The following is a 17032-nucleotide window of genomic DNA, read 5'->3' on the forward strand; positions in this document are numbered from 1 at the left end:
CAGCATGATGCTGCCACCACCATTCTTCACTGTAGAGATGGTGCCAAGTTTCCTCCAGACGTGACGCTTAGCATTCAGGCCAAAGAGTTTCATCAGTTTATCATGGTCAACGTCCTTTAGGTGCCTTTTGGCAAACTCCAAGCAGGCTGTCATGTGCCTTTTACTGAGGAGTGGCTTCCGTCTGGCCACTGTACCATAAAGGCCTGATCGGTGGAGTGTTGTAGACACGGTTGTCCTTCTGGAAGGTTCTCCCATTTCCATAGAGGAACTCTGGAGCTTTGTCAGAGTGACTATCAGGTTATTGATCACCTCCCGGACCAAGGCCCTTCTCCACTGATTGCTCAGTTTGGCCAGACTGCAGGCTCTAGGAAGAGTCTTGGTGGTTTCAAACTTCTTCCATTTAAGAATGATGGAGGCCACTGTGTTCTTGGGGACCTTCAATGCTTGGTACCCTTCCCCAGATCTGTGCCTCGACACAATCCTGTCACGGAGCTCTACAGACAATTCCTTGGACCTCATGGCATGTTTTTTGCTCTGACATGCACGGTCAACCGTGAGACCTTATATAGACAGGTGTGTGCCTTTCCAAATCATGTCCAAATCAATTGAATTTACCACGTGGCATTTATCCAATCAAGTTGTAGAAAGATCTCAAGGATGAGCAAAAGGTCTGAATACTTATGTACATAAGGCATTTAGTTTTTTAAATGTTTTATACCCGTTTTTGCTTTGTCATTATGGGGTATTGTGTGTAGATTGTTAAGAAAATGTTTTTATTTAATCCATTTTAGAATAAGGCTGTAACGTAACAAAATGTGAAAAAGGGGAAGGGGTCTGAATAATTCCCGAATGCACTGTACAATATGTTTGTTTTTTTATTCAGGGAGGGGGGTACAAGTTACCTGTGCTCCTCCAGTGGCCTTACTGAGCTGCCCCTGCAGCTGTGGAATGTGCTTCTTGGCTTCCTGGATGTCCTTCAGTAGTTTTGGCGTCGGATTCCTGCTGTACTCCTCCTTCATTGCCTGTAGGGAGGGAGAGAGGGAGGAAGAGCAGCAGAGACACTCAGTCAGACAGTCATTGGAATCCAAAGTAGCCAAGTCCATAAAAGTATCTTTGACTTTGAACGGTTTAGACTTGCACTCCTTTTCAAAAGTGTTTCTCAACACACTTGCTGTGGCTATACTGTCCTGGCCCTGTCGTGTTTACACACGTAGCAGCAGTAAAGTGTGCTTAGTGGAGTGTGTAATATGGCTCTGTGAAGCACAGGAGAGAATTATTGGAGGGGAGGTGGTGGGGTTGACTGGTTCTCTTCTGAGTGGCTGTCTGCTAGAGTGACTGTTCTAGTCCAAAACCACAGGAAAAGCCCTGTTCTTATCAACACAAGTCACACACCAGTGTTGTTCTGAACGTCTCAAAACATACAAGAATACAATTCTAGGACAAAGACCATGACTTCACATACTTAAAAATGTAACCTCATCCAAATACAAAACATTGCTTTTCTTGACAGTCGCTCAGTATTTGACCTCATAAGTCCAGAGTGAGCAGTCTCCGAAAAACAATTCATAGACTAGGACCCGTATATATTCACTGTCTCGGGTAGGAGTGGTGATCTAGGATCAGGTCTCCATGAATTCTTAGTCATTATAATCTAAAAGGTTGAACTAAAATCAGCACTCCTACTTTAGACTAGATCAGCACTCCTACTTTAGACTAGATCAGCAATCCTACTTTAGACTAGATCAGCACTCCTACTCTAAGACGCTTCATGAATGCCCTGAATTTTGCATATGCCCAAATACTAACCGAGATGGTTTCACCTGCACCAGATAGAACGCTCACCTGCAAATCTTGTTGCTCCTTGGACAACATCTTCTGCAGGATGTCCACCTTTTGGCTGTGTACGCTGTTGTTCTCTTCCTGTACAATGGGAAGGAGAAACACAGCGCTTGTTCAGGACATGGAACCAAACACGCAGTGGAAGAAATGACGTGAAGTAGCAAGGGAGGACAACAGAGTTTTAGTGAGCAGACAAACGTAAACTATGGAAACACACACTGAGGACAGACGGGCAAAGAGGGATGACATGGAGAAGCACAAAGGAGGAATGCATCTCAGAAGACGGTAAAAGGCGAGAGGAGGCGCTCATACCCATAGAGGAGAGGTGATGCGGTCATGGGGGCTGTATGGGCGCTCCCCCGTTGGCTGTCCAGGAGCGTTTGGAGAGGTGACGGGGGACGACCCAGCCTGGGGCCCCGGGAACCCCAGCTTAGCCTCGCTCTCCGACAGGGGGATCTGGGGCAACCCAGGGGGTCGCCCCAACACCGTGAGGGCCACATAGGAGCCCGCTGAAGAAATAAGACGGATACGGAGGTATGGTCAAGAAAAGGTGTATTCGGAATACTAGGCCTAATTCTGATTATCGTTGCATGACTTTCCTAGCCTGGTACCAGATCTGTTTGTGCTGTATTAGCAACTTCTATGGTCTTTGGAACAACCACGACAAAAATATTAGTTAGAAATACAGCACAAATAGGAACCAGGCTATGACTTTCCGGTGTCAATTACGAACAATAAAACTTTACAATGCTTACATTTGATGAGCTTTACTACTTCCACGTGGTTTGAATGTGTTACTAGGGTCCCGTTCACCTGGAATGAAGTAAAACAGTCATAATGAGAAAATTCATTCAACGCTGCTTGGAAATCAAATTAGTTAATTTCCTGTCCAGCCTAATGTCAATTCAGTAATTCATTCATCCACCCCTCTTCGCACACACCCCAGTGACAGCAATGTTTAGGTTTTTGTGTTTTTTGATGGGATCTAATCCAACCAACAGGTGGCATTGTGGAGCTGGTGTTTTGGCTAGAAGCCTCGGTTCACAAAACAAGCTGTGACTGGAGACTATAAGGATGGCGGCAAGGCACCTGGGTCATGATCAGTAGGCACGAAACGTATCCAATAAGAGCACCAATTTTCATTTCTCTATTTCAAAACATTTTCAGTTTGGTGCCAACTGAACAGGACCCTGCAACTACTATGAAAGGGGTATATATACACTGCTCAAAAGAATAAAGGGAACACTAAAATAACACATCCTAGATCTGAATGAATGAACTATTCTTATTAAATACTTTTTTCTTTACATAGTTGAATGTGCTGACAACAAAATCACAAAATGATCAATGGAAATCAAATTTATCAACCTATGGAGGTCTGGATTTGGAGTCACACTCAAAATTAAAGTGGAAAACCACACTACAGGCTGATCCAACTTTGATGTAATGTCCTTAAAACAAGTCAAAATGAGGCTCAGTAGTGTGTGTGGCCTCCACGTGCCTGTATGACCTCCCTGACCTCCCTACAACGCCAGGGCATGCTCCTAATGCCAACTCCTGGACAGTCTGTGGTGCAACGTGGCGTTGGTGGATGGAGCGAGACATGATGTCCCAGATGTGCTTAATTGGATTCAGGTCTGGGGAACGGGCGGGCCAGTCCATAGCATCAATGCCTTCCTCTTGCAGGAACTGCTGACACACTCCAGCCACATGAGGTCTAGCATTGTCTTGCATTAGGAGGAACCCAGGGCCAACCGCACCAGCATATGGTCTCACAAGGGGTCTGAGGATCTCATCTCGGTACCTAATGGCAGTCAGGCTACCTCTGGCGAGCCCATGGAGGGCTGTGCGGCCCCCCAAAGAAATGCCACCCCACACCATGACTGACCCACCGCCAAACCGGTCATGCTGGAGGATGTTGCAGGCAGCAGAACGTTCTCCACGGCGTCTCCAGACTGTCACATGTGCTCAGTGTGAACCTGCTTTCATCTGTGAAGAGCACATGGCGCCAGTGGCGAATTTGCCAATCTTGGTGTTCTCTGGCAAATGCCAAACGTCCTGCACGGTGTTGGGCTGTAAGCACAACCCCCACCTATGGACGTCGGGCCCTCATACCACCCTCATGGAGTCTGTTTCTGACCGCTTGAGCAGACACATGCACATTTATGGCCTGCTGGAGGTCATTTTGCAGGGCTCTGGCAGTGCTCCTCCTGCTCCTTCTTGCACAAACGCGGAGGTAGCGGTCTTGCTGCTGGGTTGTTGCCCTCCTACGGCCTCTTCCACGTCTCCTGATGTACTGGCCTGTCTCCTGGTAGCGCCTCCATGCTCTGGACACTACACTGGCAGACACAGCAAACCTTCTTGCCACAGCTCGCATTGATGTGCCATCCTGGATGAGCTGCACTACCTGAGCCACTTGTGTGGGTTGTAGACTCCGTCTCATGCTACCACTAGAGTGAAAGCACCGCCAGCATTCAAAAGTGACCAAAACATCAGCCAGGAAGCATAGGAACTGAGAAGTGGTCTGTGGTCACCACCTGCAGAACCACTCCTTTATTGGGGGGTGTCTTGCCAATTGCCATAAATTTCCACCTTTTGTCTATTCCATTTGCACAACAGCATGTGAAATTTATTGTCAATCAGTGTTGCTTCCTAAGTGGACAGTTTGATTTCACAGAAGTGTGATTGACTTGGAGTTACATTGTGTTGTTTAAGTGTTCCCTTTATTTTTTTGAGCAGTGTATATATATACGCGCACACACACACACACACACACAATTGGCACCCATGGACTTTTCTTAAATAATTCCCTATATTTCTTCTCAAATAACAATAACAATAACATCTTGTTATTGGATTTTAACATTCCAGAACCAATTTTAACTTAAAAAGGGCAACTCCACCAATTTTCTACCAAATTTGTATTATCTCCAGCACAATACCAGTGTCAACATATGTGAAAATGGCACATTTCTAAGTGAGGAGCAGGAAAAATACCCTCCCCTTGGGCTGAAAACTCATTGCAGCTTTTGAAAACCTATTATTTTTTTAAAACGTTTAAATCCTACCCTGTGATGTCATGAAATGAGCCGATTATCAAAGTGTTTTGGAGTGCAATGTTCAACCCTGTGGTCCAAACGTGGTTGTGGGTCTTCCAGCCGGACAAAAAACTCAAACACAAAAGCACTCTGGAATGGATCAAGAAGAAACACTGGACTATTCTGGAGTAGCCAGTGAAGAGTCCAGATCTAAATCACATCTATAACCTTTGGCAAGAGCTGAAACAGCAGTTGGTGGAGGGTACTCATCAAACATTGAAGAATTAGAGCAGTTTGATACTGAAAAGTGGGCAAAACTTGCAGTAGAAAGGCGCAGCTAGCTCATTGAAGTTATTTTGGCCAAAGGCTGTGCAACCAAGTACTAGCTCTGTGGTGCCAATAGTGTTGTCCATGCCATTTATCTTGATTTTCTAAATTAAAATTACAAACTCAAAGTTAACAAAAATAAAATTGGTTCTACAACATTGAAAATCCAACAAGGTGTAGAGACCAAAAGTTGTTTTCAATTTAAACTTATTTGAGAATAGGAGTTATTTAAGAAAAGTGCAAGGGTGCCAATATATTTGGCCGCAACTGTATAGATTAGTGTACCTTGATGATCCGGTCACCTGTCTGTACACCCGCACGCTCCGCAGCGCCATCTAGGAAACAGAGGGGACGAGAGTCAGGAAAACACAGAACATCCCTTTAGGAGGGAAAAATAACAGTGTATAAGATGAACAACGGCCAATATACCCATTACAATACCACTGTTTGCGCTATAAAAGTAATGTCGAAGTACATCGTAACATATCGTACACCATAACTTGGGGCCTGAGTTTTTCCAGACCTAAAAATCGGCAGGAACTACGGGCCCCTAACCATCACAGTGGTCGTGTGGTGCTGAAGGAGCCCATTAGGTGGCTCCTCCCCAGACATAGGGCTTTAGGAGCCAGAGAGAGGGTTCATTATGGGATAGGATTCAGAGGAATATTATAGGGTCAGGAGACAACCGAGACATAGGTGGCACCAGAAATGAGTGCCCGTGCCGTCACAACATAAAACACCAGTGCGGCTTTGTACACGTCAGTCTGGAGCTTAGGCAACTTAGGCAGAGATTCCTATCATGTCACGCTACTGCGTTATATGGAGAACTGTAATATCACCCTGTCGCAAAGAATATACAGGTATTTTAAATCCATCTTAAATTTAACATTGGAAGTGTGGGGAAACAGAAATGTGACTGAAAGGAGTGATATAGCGTAAACTTGTATATAAATGCATTACTGTATGTTAACACCTTTGGGCTGTGTATGGGATAGTGAAAAGTAGTCTACACCACTTGTATCCACAGCATAGACAACAGCCTTCATAACTTCAACTGGGAGAAACATGACCAAGCACATCCATAAGAATACACACACATTGAGACCCCGACCTCTTCCCTTTTCTCTTCTCTCTCCCTCTCTCGACACCGCTCTACATTGAGACTAGTCCCTAATGTGTGCAGCTCACTACGCACACATCAGCCTCTATAAGGGACAAGACAAGAGCTGCCTTGGATTCAGGGCCTGCTAGAATTCCCATCTCTCACACAGATGACATGGAAGTACACCAGAGCCTCAAACTAACTTCCTGGTTAGTTCCAGACTTTTTATTTTTTACCAGTAATTGGCTGATGGTCTGATGCTAAGATTTGGCCCTGAGACTATTGAGGATGAAAAGTAAGTGAAGGCAAAGACGACAGCTATTTCCATTGTGTGTGTGTGTGTGTGTGTGTGTGTGGGGGGGGGTCAACCTTACCTTCCTTGACGAGCTGCACAAACACTGGGTTGTCTCCGCTCACCGTCAGCCCAAAGCCATTCTCATCTTTCTGAATGATCACACATCGCTGGACAAGCCCTTCGCAGGACAGAGAGAGAACAATGATGTCACAAACAGGGGCCTCCGATTCAGTTCGACGCAGGCCAGTTTGGTAGGCGCACCCAGACACCCAGTGGTGTCCTGTGAAGGAGAGGTAGCAGGCCTAAAGAACAACACTGTGAACCGAGGGTGAAGGACTCAAATTAAGACTACCACTGCACTCATTGGTCACTGTAAAGGCTAGGGTCAAATAAGTGCAGAGAGTTCTTGAAATCTGTAGGCTAATGTACACACTTCTGTTAACGAGTAGAGAGTTAGTAGAACAGTGGATGTAGAGGGTTGAGATGTTAAGGCACTGCAATCAAAATCACAAAAATCATTGAAACAGAAGGGCACGCACACGCAGGGACACATACATAAACACGTGCATGCTTGATGCGCACACACACCTAGACCTCTTGTACTGGGAGATGAGGGCAGACAGGTGTTTGGAGGGCAATGAGTTAGTAATTGACTGGGCTGGAGAGGGTCAGTGAGTGGAGAACTAGTACTGTGCCCTCCTTGAGCTCTTCCAACAGGCAGGCTGCGGAACTGCCGAGTGCTTGCCTGGGTCTTGCAGGGGAGAGCCATGCTCATGACATTCAGACGCCACACAACACACAAACTTCTGATTCACTGTCATGACACTTAAGTCTTAGTTTGTCCTACACCTTCCACTTTTGTGGCGTCCGCGAGGTCCGCTCAAACAAAATCATGCAATATCGCGAAGTCCGCTCCCATCCGCACGGACTACCAAATCTCTGGAACCCTGTGCAGAAGGGAGCGGACGTTCGATTGAAGTGGAAGGTATGGGCTAAACTAGGCATTATTGTAAGGGCTTCTACCGATGGTCAATGAACACATTCCTAGTCTATCCAATGCTGTTCACCAAGCTCTTTTTTTTTTATCTCCATTTGTTATTGAGGTTGTTTCGATAGATTCTGCACAGAGATTGAATTTCATCCAAGGAGCGAGAGACATCGGTAAAATCTCATCTAATCTGGCAGATAATTGAACATGACCCAACTCTGGTAGCAGAGTCCCTTCCAGTCTAGAAGCTCACACTCGCACTGTTTGGCCACAACGGACTAACCGCATGCATGTCTGCTGGCATATGATCATGCTACCTTTGTCCTGATATACATAGACTTTTCTTCATAAAACAACGACATGACCTCCACAAACCTGAGTGCTTTACATCAAAACCTCCCAGCGGGCCCTTAAACCTCGCTTTATTGTGGTTGTGACAAAGGCAACGCATCCGATGCAGTGTGTGTGTGTATACACCCAAGCGGGGGGACAGTGCTCTGAGGTGTGTGGGTGGGACGTTTGGTCAGGGGTGTAGCTGATACGGATGGGAGGGCAAAACAAAAGAGAGGCTGGGTCAGGCGAGATTTGAGCTCCAGGCTGGGGGAGGGGTTTGAATCGGGAGGAGCAGAGGGGGTCAGAGTGAGAGAGTGTGAGCGAGAGCGAGAGAGAGAAACAGCCAGCAGAGGCAGGCAGCTGGCGACACCAACCAGGAGCAGCTTACCACAGGACTCGGGCTTCCCCTCCACTAGAACACAGCCACTCTTCTGCACCAGAACGTCTGGCCCACCAGAATGCAGGCGGGCAGGCAGAGCAACACAACACCCAACAGAACAACAACCAGCGCAAAAAGAAAAAAAAGAGAAATAAAAAGAAAGAAAATTATAGGAGAAAACATGGGGACAGAGAAATCTAAATAAAACATTAGCTAATAAATAATGGGATGGAATGTCAGGAGTGTAGCTGTCTGAGTATGAATTAAATAGGTAGCTAAGACATTACGTTTGACTACACCTACATGTTTTAATTACACCAGTTGAAATGTAGGCCTATCACAGGATTGGAACCAAATTTAAAAACAGCATAGCTTGTCATCAATTAAAAAAATTAAAAAAAGACAATACGGTGCAGTGTCCGACTTGGATGCTGGGGGGCAAGGATACACCCAGCCCCACTAAACCATTGACAACTACGTGTCGTTTGTAAGGGATTGTTGAATAAAATGTTAACTATTTGGTTGTAATATCATAACCTCTTGGAGAGCATAGTAGGAACTATCAGAGTTATATAGCCAGAACAAACTGCGTGTTTTTCATGAACCGTAAACACCAATTGGTCATGCAATTTCAGCTACATGAGGGTAGCCTATCCATTTGGCATGTAGCTAGCTAGCTAAGCAAACAACGTGTTATTTTGCATGCTTCATCAGAGATTAGGCTTTTGGAAAGAGCTCGACATGGGCAAGTAAGTCCTCATCCTGGTAAAGTTGTCAGTTGGACTATTCTCATCAACACTATAGATAGAAAGCAAATCAAACAATATTTGGATATAGCCATCTAGTTTTATCCCCTGAAAGTTAGCTTGTTAATTAGCCATATTGACGTGATGTTATTAGCTAGCTAGCCAATTTGACATGGTCCATCAATCAATGTAGCCTATTATGTCTGTCAGCAGCAAGCGTGACTAAACACTCTTAAAAACAATGTTGAAAGGGGGATGTTATCTAATTTCGCTAGGTAGGGCTACATTGGTTGGAGAAAAGTGCATTAGGTCTACTTACCACTATGTTTAGCCAACTGTACAACGTTTCTACCGGTAGCTTGCAAAGTAAACATTATCAGCTAACAGTACATCAGCATACGTGCCCTTCTGCTGCTCGACAGGCAGAGCCCACAAAGGATGGGAAATGAACCTAAACCACTCATACTTGTCAGGTATAGTTTATTTTTATTTATTTGTTTCCAATTAATGGTGGCCAATATTGAGAGATATCGTGAGGTTACCCTCACGTATCTGAAATGACATGATCAATTGATGTTTACTAAATCATGAAATGCATGTAGTTACTTGCTGTAGAACTCTGATGATAGCGCTAATGTGACAAAAAGTTTTGCATGGAATAATCAGACATTTTTTGTTCTGACTCTGCTCTTCAAGAGGTGATGATATTACAACCAAATAGTTAACATTTATTTAACAATCCCTTGAAAACAGCACGCAGTTGTCCATGGTTTTAGCAGAGCTGGGAGTTTCCTTGCCCCCCAGCAGGCAAATTGAACACTGCGTTTTTTTGATGACGACATATATAAAGTAATAGCTTACATGATATTTCAAGGATGCTTACATCATCAACAAATTTAGCTAGCATCTGGGCAGTTCCATCTAAAAGCAGCCATGAACACCAACATGTAAAGTTCATAGGAGCATATCAAGTTGGCTGTCAAATGAAAGCTAAGTTTCCATATTTTTGTGAAATGAAGGCATATATACATTTTTCAACCATTTCCCATCCTAAAAATGTGGAATAAGCAAAGGCTTGATTTCTGGTCAAACAGATGGAAAAGGGGTCTAAGACAACATCTAACATAAAAAAGTCTTAAAAGGTATTAGAAATACATAACACGATAATGTTGAAGTAAAGACCCCTGCCAACTAATATCAGCACTTCAATTTAGTTTTGGAGAAAGTTTTTGCATTCTGTAAGTTTAAGAAACATTGACTTGTGCCTTCAAATTCCATTACGGATAACCCACGATATCTTTAAGATATTTTCTAAATCACCTACCTCATGAGGGGGGAGGATAATGAAAGTGCACAAAAATAACAAGTAAAAGGTAGACCTACCAATTAGTTAGTGATTTTACTGATGAAGTTTGTTAAAAACTATTAAGTAATTAAAACACAGAATTTCTGATTCCAAATCGGCAACGGAATTACAGAAAAATCTGTAACGGAATTACTGCAGTTGAATTAGCTACAATGGGAATTCATAGTAGTCACAAACCACAGTTGGGTCACCTGCTACTGTCCTCCCTTCCACTGGCATACTGTTATGTTCAGCTCATAACTTATCTTTCTGTCAACTAGTGGTCAAAGCAAGACTGTGAAAACCCACTCCTTCTCCTCTCCCGGCCCTTACTGACACCTACCACCTACCCTCTTTCCATTGCTTAAGTGCGCAGCACCCCTCATCGCTGGCTCAATAACCCACATTTTAAATGTAACATTGATATCGGGAAACATTCAAAAAGTATGAAAGGCAGCTTGTGCTGACATGCCATAAGAGTGGGGACCAATGTTCCCTAAAATGTTTTGGGGCACTGAGCCAATTTTAGGTCTTGTGAGCGGAAACATGAACGTTGTGAGAATTATGTGCAACTTCCGGCATGTGTTTACAGTGAACACTTAGGCTGTACCCTTACAGTTTTAGACAGTAGCCAACAGGCTATTGTGGCTATTTGAGCATAATGTAGGCCTACCAACAAAACCAATGGAGCAAATCCCATAACATTTTCACATGGAAATAGCTTTTCTATATACAGTAGCCTATATGCGATGTTCATTGTATGCCTACATTGCATGACACTTTTAAAAACATTGGACCTCGAATTCACTAGCCTGAACAGAACACAAATTGAACAAGTTCCCTCTTATAAATATCTTTATCTGCCTAGATGATAAATGAAATGTTTCTGAGCTGGTAAAGAAATTCAAGATCCAAAATGGGATTATTTTACAGCAACAGAGCATGTCTGTCTTTTGATAATAGAAAGGAAGCTGTCCAGACCACTTTTGTCTGTTTTAGATTACGGGGATATAATCTACATGCACGTAGCAGCTTCCACACTTAAACTTCTAGATGCTGTTTTCCATTGTGCCCTTAGATTGATTTACTAGTGATTATTTTAGAACTCACCACTTTGCGTTGTATCAAAAGGTGGGTTGGGCATCTCTTTATGTAAGAGGAGAGCAGCACTCCTTTTTGTTAATTACAAAGCGCTCCGGCAGAAACCTCGATGTATCTGACAACACTCGTCAAGGCCAGAACAATAGAATACAATACAAGAGCACACGATTAGATGGTGCTATAGGTTCCAAGGGTGGCTTCTGATTTAGGGAGAGCTGCTTTTGGTTTTTATGCTCCACAGATGTGTAATGTGTTTCAGGGGAGGCTCAGGCTTGAATGCATGTTGCCCTTTAGGGGATTTAAAACAATGGGGAACGCTCTGTGAAGATTGTGTTAGTTTATGATCTTGTTTTGCAATGTAGTATTTTATTATGTATAAATAAATGTACTGTAATAAGCACTCTCACCCACTAGAGTATAATGTACTGTACTCTACTGAACATATCTACTTCACTGTACTGTACTCTACTGTGCTGCAGGGGTATTCAACTGCAGGGGGTCCTCGAAAAAAATATATCAAAAATAATTACAAAACCACAGTTTAGAAAATATAACATTCTTTCGATTTGATGCCAACTTTATTTCTCAACTCCTGATATTGAGGAAATGACACTAATTGGAGCCAATTACACTTACTTCAGTATCTAACATAGGCTTTGGAAAAGCACCCACAAATAGGCTACCAGTGCAGCAAGTGCCACTGGCTAGCTGACTAAACTCCAGCATGGCGAGTCTTGTCACAACACGACTGACTTGCTCAAAAAGCATTAAGGAAAGAAATTCCACAAATTAACTTTGAAGAAGGCACACCTGTTAATTGAAATGCATTCCAGGTGGCTACCTCATTAAGCTGGTTGAGAGAATGCCAAGAGTGTGCAAAGCTGTCATCAAGGAAAAGGGTGGCTATTTGAAAAATCTCAAATCTCAAATATATTTTGATTTGTTTAACACTTTTTTGGTCACTACACGATTCCATATGTGTTATTTCATAGTTGTTGTCTTCACTATTATTCTACAATGTAGAAAATTGTAAAAATAAAGAAAAACCCTTAAATGAGTAGGTGTGTCCAAACTTTTGACTGGTACTGTATATTAATATCCATAATTATGCATTGCTGTATAGTACAGATCAGAGACCCATGATGTAATTCCATAACCGTAAATCCGTTACTGGATGTAAATCCACTTCACCTACTGTAGTTCAAGAACCATAATAATGTTTTTTCAAATTCAAGGTGTCATGTCATAGCTGACACTCCTTTCTACAGACATCTTAGAATCTTAATTTGGAGCAAATATTGAACAAAGTTTTTTTTGTTTTCCAAAAACTGAGTTTTTTTTATAACCGTAATTCTTTTAACAAACTTTGCATCTGCACAGTTCTTCCAGTAAATGTGTTTTTGTGAAATGTTCTGTGTAAATTATCCTTGTGCATAGAGTTGTATGGTTTGTTAAACTTTGAAATCAATGGTTTTTGTTTGGCATACATTTGAAAGAGTCGAAGCTTAATTCCGTTACTGTGGAATTGCCCATCTAGACTCATTAAAACTAGTGATCCGAGACATACAGTGCCATGCAAAAGTATTCATACCGCCTTGGATTTCTTCACATTTTATTGTTACAAAGAGCTGAATACTTATGCAATGACTATGACTATATTTTAGTTATTTAATTCCAATTAATATATATATTTATTTTTAATACATTTTAATCAAACTTTGTATCAAGAAAATGTTTAGAAATCCAAGGGGTATGAATAATTTTGCAAAGCACTGTATCGGGAATGCCAGGGTGTCTTTATAGGCTATGGGCGACATCTTCGTAGTGCAAAAATAATTGTACAAAGTGCAAAACTCAAGCCGGCAGCGTGATTTTATTTGAAACCTTTCTTCAAAAGAGCCGACTATTTATGTATTGCTCAGTTTACTCAACTCTAGTTAAATAATCACCTCCTTAGCGCAAATGTCTTTGCACAATTATTTTACACTACAAAAAAGATATGCCTCTGCTTGGAACGACAGTATGTGACAATAGAGAGTTAAAATGGTAGTATTCCATCCAAACCCAAATCCAAATCTCAAGTACACTCTGTTGTTATTATTAACATGCCAGTGAAAGATCATGTCTTGAGACTAGCACTGAGACGATTGACTTAAACCCCAAACAGCCGCCAATTCATTTCGATCACGTTACGTTAAAGAAAGATGATGGTGCTTAAACTATTTGGGAATATCATTGTTAGGAAATAGGAATCATGCAACAAAAAAAGCAAGCCAAAAGGTGAAATACAGAGTAAGAAACGTGGACATGCAACAGGGGTAAAGAAAAGTCCATCGGAATGAAATCCAATCTCTCATTTTTTCAACCGGAATAATCATTTGATAATATTACTCCACTAAAGATTGGAAGACATTGGGGGCGGCAGGTAGCCTAGTGGTTAGAGCGTTGGACTAGTAACTGAAAGGTTGCAAGATCGAATCCCCAAGCTGACAAGGTAAAATAATAAATCTGTCATTCTGCCCCTGCCCCAACTGAACAAGGCAGTTGACTTACCTACTTAAATAAAGGTAAAATAATAAATAATAAAAATTGCTTGCTGCTTCTCTACGTAACTCTGCTTTAGGCTGACAAAATGACTGGAGCGTGGGCCTAAACATCAGAAGAAAGTGAACTGAAGTGATACAACTTGTCTTGGGTAACCTCTCGCTGAACACGTCTTGTCCGTGTTCGTTGCGTCATTCTGAGATAAGTTGGAGGGCATGAGAATTCTATCTTTAAATCGCCCTGGTTGTTTGAAAGAATATAAAGAGGGTTGGTGACGAGTCATCATACCCAAACATAATCTGTGCCTTTTCTCTTATATGCCCAGATTCCAATAGTGTGAATGAACAAAAAAGTTGTCTGGTGTTTTTTCACTTGGCATTAAGGACACCAAACAGTTTGTGTACAATAACACCAAACAGAAGACGTGATTGTGCACAACAAAGATCTGCTTATAATCAAATAGAGTGAGACTTCTGCCAGACCTAATAAAGACATGGTGGCCTTAAAGGTTCAGAAATTCAGGAGCAGATCAGAGATTAAAAAAAACAGTGCATATCCACACAGTGAACATAAAGCATAGTGCCTAGCATACACCATCGACTCTCACCATCCCATCATGCCGATTGCAAACCATTCATCTGTGCGTGGGTGTGTCAGAAGGTTTACCTGTAGGGTCAAACTCATGTGAACAGGAGACTGCCGGTTTATCACTTTTGGGTTTCTTGTCAGGGGGGTGGTCTTTACTGAGAATGCTACTGCTTCTGAAAAGAGAGAGCTTTGTAAAAACAAGGAAACATCTGAAAAACGTAAGCCATAAGAGTTAACCTGATGAGAATTGAGGAGCACAGCCACTGTGCTATCGAAGAACACAATATGTTACTTGTGAGGAGCTACTAGGCCTACAACACTGACAACTGTCCTTTTTCTATAGGAAACATAATATACAATTTAAATGTCGTGGAGTGCCACCAATAACTGCAATGCCGATGGGAATATCCACAAGCACAAAACAAAGAAACTCAATTGTTCACTCAATGGCCACCCCATCAACAACGAGGTGACATCTTATGAATCATGATAATAACTGCATTTGACAGATGATCTGGACTGGCTGTGCTGCTGAGTGGTTCTGTAAGAGCTGGAGGAGCGAGTGAATGGGCCCTCGTCAGAGGAATGTCGTAAGGCCAGACCCTGGGCCCTGCTCTGCATACATGTGGCTGTAAAAGGCCTCTGTTTTCTCTCCGGACTAGGCAGAGATGGGCCGTGCTAAAAGAAGGACCCCTTTGTCCCCTTCCCCTGTCTGACGCTGAACTCTGAGTGAGGAGGACCACTGTGTGTGTGTGTGTGTGGCAGGCGGGCTTCTCCTAAAGACCGCTTCATTTCCTTCATCTGGCCTGTGTGTTCTGTTGGTGGTTAGGCCTACAACATTACTTCTGTGTTGGGTAGAAACGTCAGAAACACACGTATGAAACAGCTTACCGCTTGGTTGTATGAAATGAGGTTTCTTACCTGTTTGCTTTATTGGGAAACCTGCAGGGCAAAAGAGGGGAGAGTGTCAATCATCAACATAATCACAGAGTGATGACAACATCAGCAGACAACAGATTCAAACAAGAACATGTGAGCCTGTGCAGTACACTGCAGGTACTTTGCAAGGGGTTTTGGGAGCAGCAAAAACAAGAGGTCTACTGAAGCGTCTCCCGAGACCGACGCTTGTAAACATCATAATCCTGGTGAAACTACACCAGCTTTCTTTAACACAGACAGCAGCAGCTCAAAGATTAAAGGCTTTGCCAGGTCAAACCCCCCCCTCTCAGATCTTATCCAATTGTGTCCTTTACAGTTCAAAAACAGACCACTGTCATGATCATAAAATCTCATGCTCTGAGAGTCATGCTCTGCTCAGTCTGTCGACTGGGATGCAGACTGGCTGGCTGCCTGTAGTGCCTTGCAGGGATTAGTGTCCATAAGTGGGGTAGGGGGTAAAGTAGGGTATCAATATATTGAAATAGGGAACTTTTCTAGAGAAGCATTGGTTGCTTGATTGGAAGGGCAAAGACCATTAATCACAATGATTGACTTAAAAAGCAGATTCTATGCTGTTCATTTCAGCTCCATCACATCAATAATGAGGCATGTTCCAGCAGTTTGAGTCTTCTCATGAGGAACCAACTGATGAGGAACTGTCATTGATCTTTGCTGGCCAATGTGTGGATTAGGCTAGTTCTTTAGAAGTTAATTTCCTGTGGCTGAGAAGTAATGACACAAGCCGGTCAAGCACATGCAGAAGGCCGAATAGGAGCTTCAGCTATCCATTATAGCTTAGGCTAGCATTGGTAACTATGTACCAATGCAAATAATTTTAATGATCCATTTTTATAACCCAAATTAATAAATAGGCTAAAAAATTAAATCCATATCATACCATTTCCCCTCTTTTTATTTTCCTTAAACAAGGGCCCTGACACAGACTTGGGGGAAAAGCTAACCTCACCAGCCCCAGCACCAAGGCTGAAAGCAGGGACAGATTCCCAGAAACAATGAGCACTCCTGGCATAGCTCCCGTTTCCTGAGTTAGAAACATCCAGGCTGCAGAGGTAGCAGGCAGCACTGCGGCTCCGAGGAGAAAAAGCAGCACCCGTCAGAATTTGGAAAATCTCACTCATTCCCTATTAACTTTTTAAGCTTGCTTCAGTTGTCAGCAAACAGTGCTAAGCCCGCATTATCACAGGGTCCAGGAAGTGAAAGAGACCACTTGAAGGATTAGCCATTATGATCCAGTTAAGTAGGGCCCTATAAAATCTGTTGAATGTTTTGCCTGATTCTCCCCAAATTCAGTTCTCTCCATTTTGTTTTTCCAGGTTTCCGTTTCCCCCTGTTTTTTCAGGTTTTCGCTCTCAAAAATCACACGATTTTAATAGAAAAACTATTAACTTGGATTTTCTAAGTCCACAACAATGCTTAAACCACATCAGATGACCACTTATGCAGTCTG

General features: G+C 42.8%; 1 protein-coding gene across 1 annotated transcript in view; it reads right to left on the bottom strand.

Annotated features, from left to right (window-relative positions):
• The window catches only part of LOC120018684 (rho guanine nucleotide exchange factor 12-like), a 36588-nt gene extending 19994 nt beyond the window's left edge, over positions 1-16594 (bottom strand). The window contains exons 1-10 of the mRNA XM_038961885.1: positions 16527-16594; positions 15547-15567; positions 14704-14798; positions 8311-8367; positions 6681-6779; positions 5490-5539; positions 2595-2652; positions 2152-2348; positions 1843-1920; positions 903-1022 (exon numbers count right to left, since the gene is read on the bottom strand). Coding sequence (XP_038817813.1) covers positions 903-1022; positions 1843-1920; positions 2152-2348; positions 2595-2652; positions 5490-5539; positions 6681-6779; positions 8311-8367; positions 14704-14798; positions 15547-15567; positions 16527-16594 — 843 coding nt within the window. The remainder of the gene's footprint in view (positions 1-902; positions 1023-1842; positions 1921-2151; positions 2349-2594; positions 2653-5489; positions 5540-6680; positions 6780-8310; positions 8368-14703; positions 14799-15546; positions 15568-16526) is intronic.
• Between the last annotated feature and the right edge of the window lie 438 nt (positions 16595-17032).

Source organism: Salvelinus namaycush, chromosome 23 (genome assembly GCF_016432855.1).
Source record: "Salvelinus namaycush isolate Seneca chromosome 23, SaNama_1.0, whole genome shotgun sequence".
In the NCBI taxonomy this organism is placed as follows: Eukaryota; Metazoa; Chordata; class Actinopteri; order Salmoniformes; family Salmonidae; genus Salvelinus; species Salvelinus namaycush.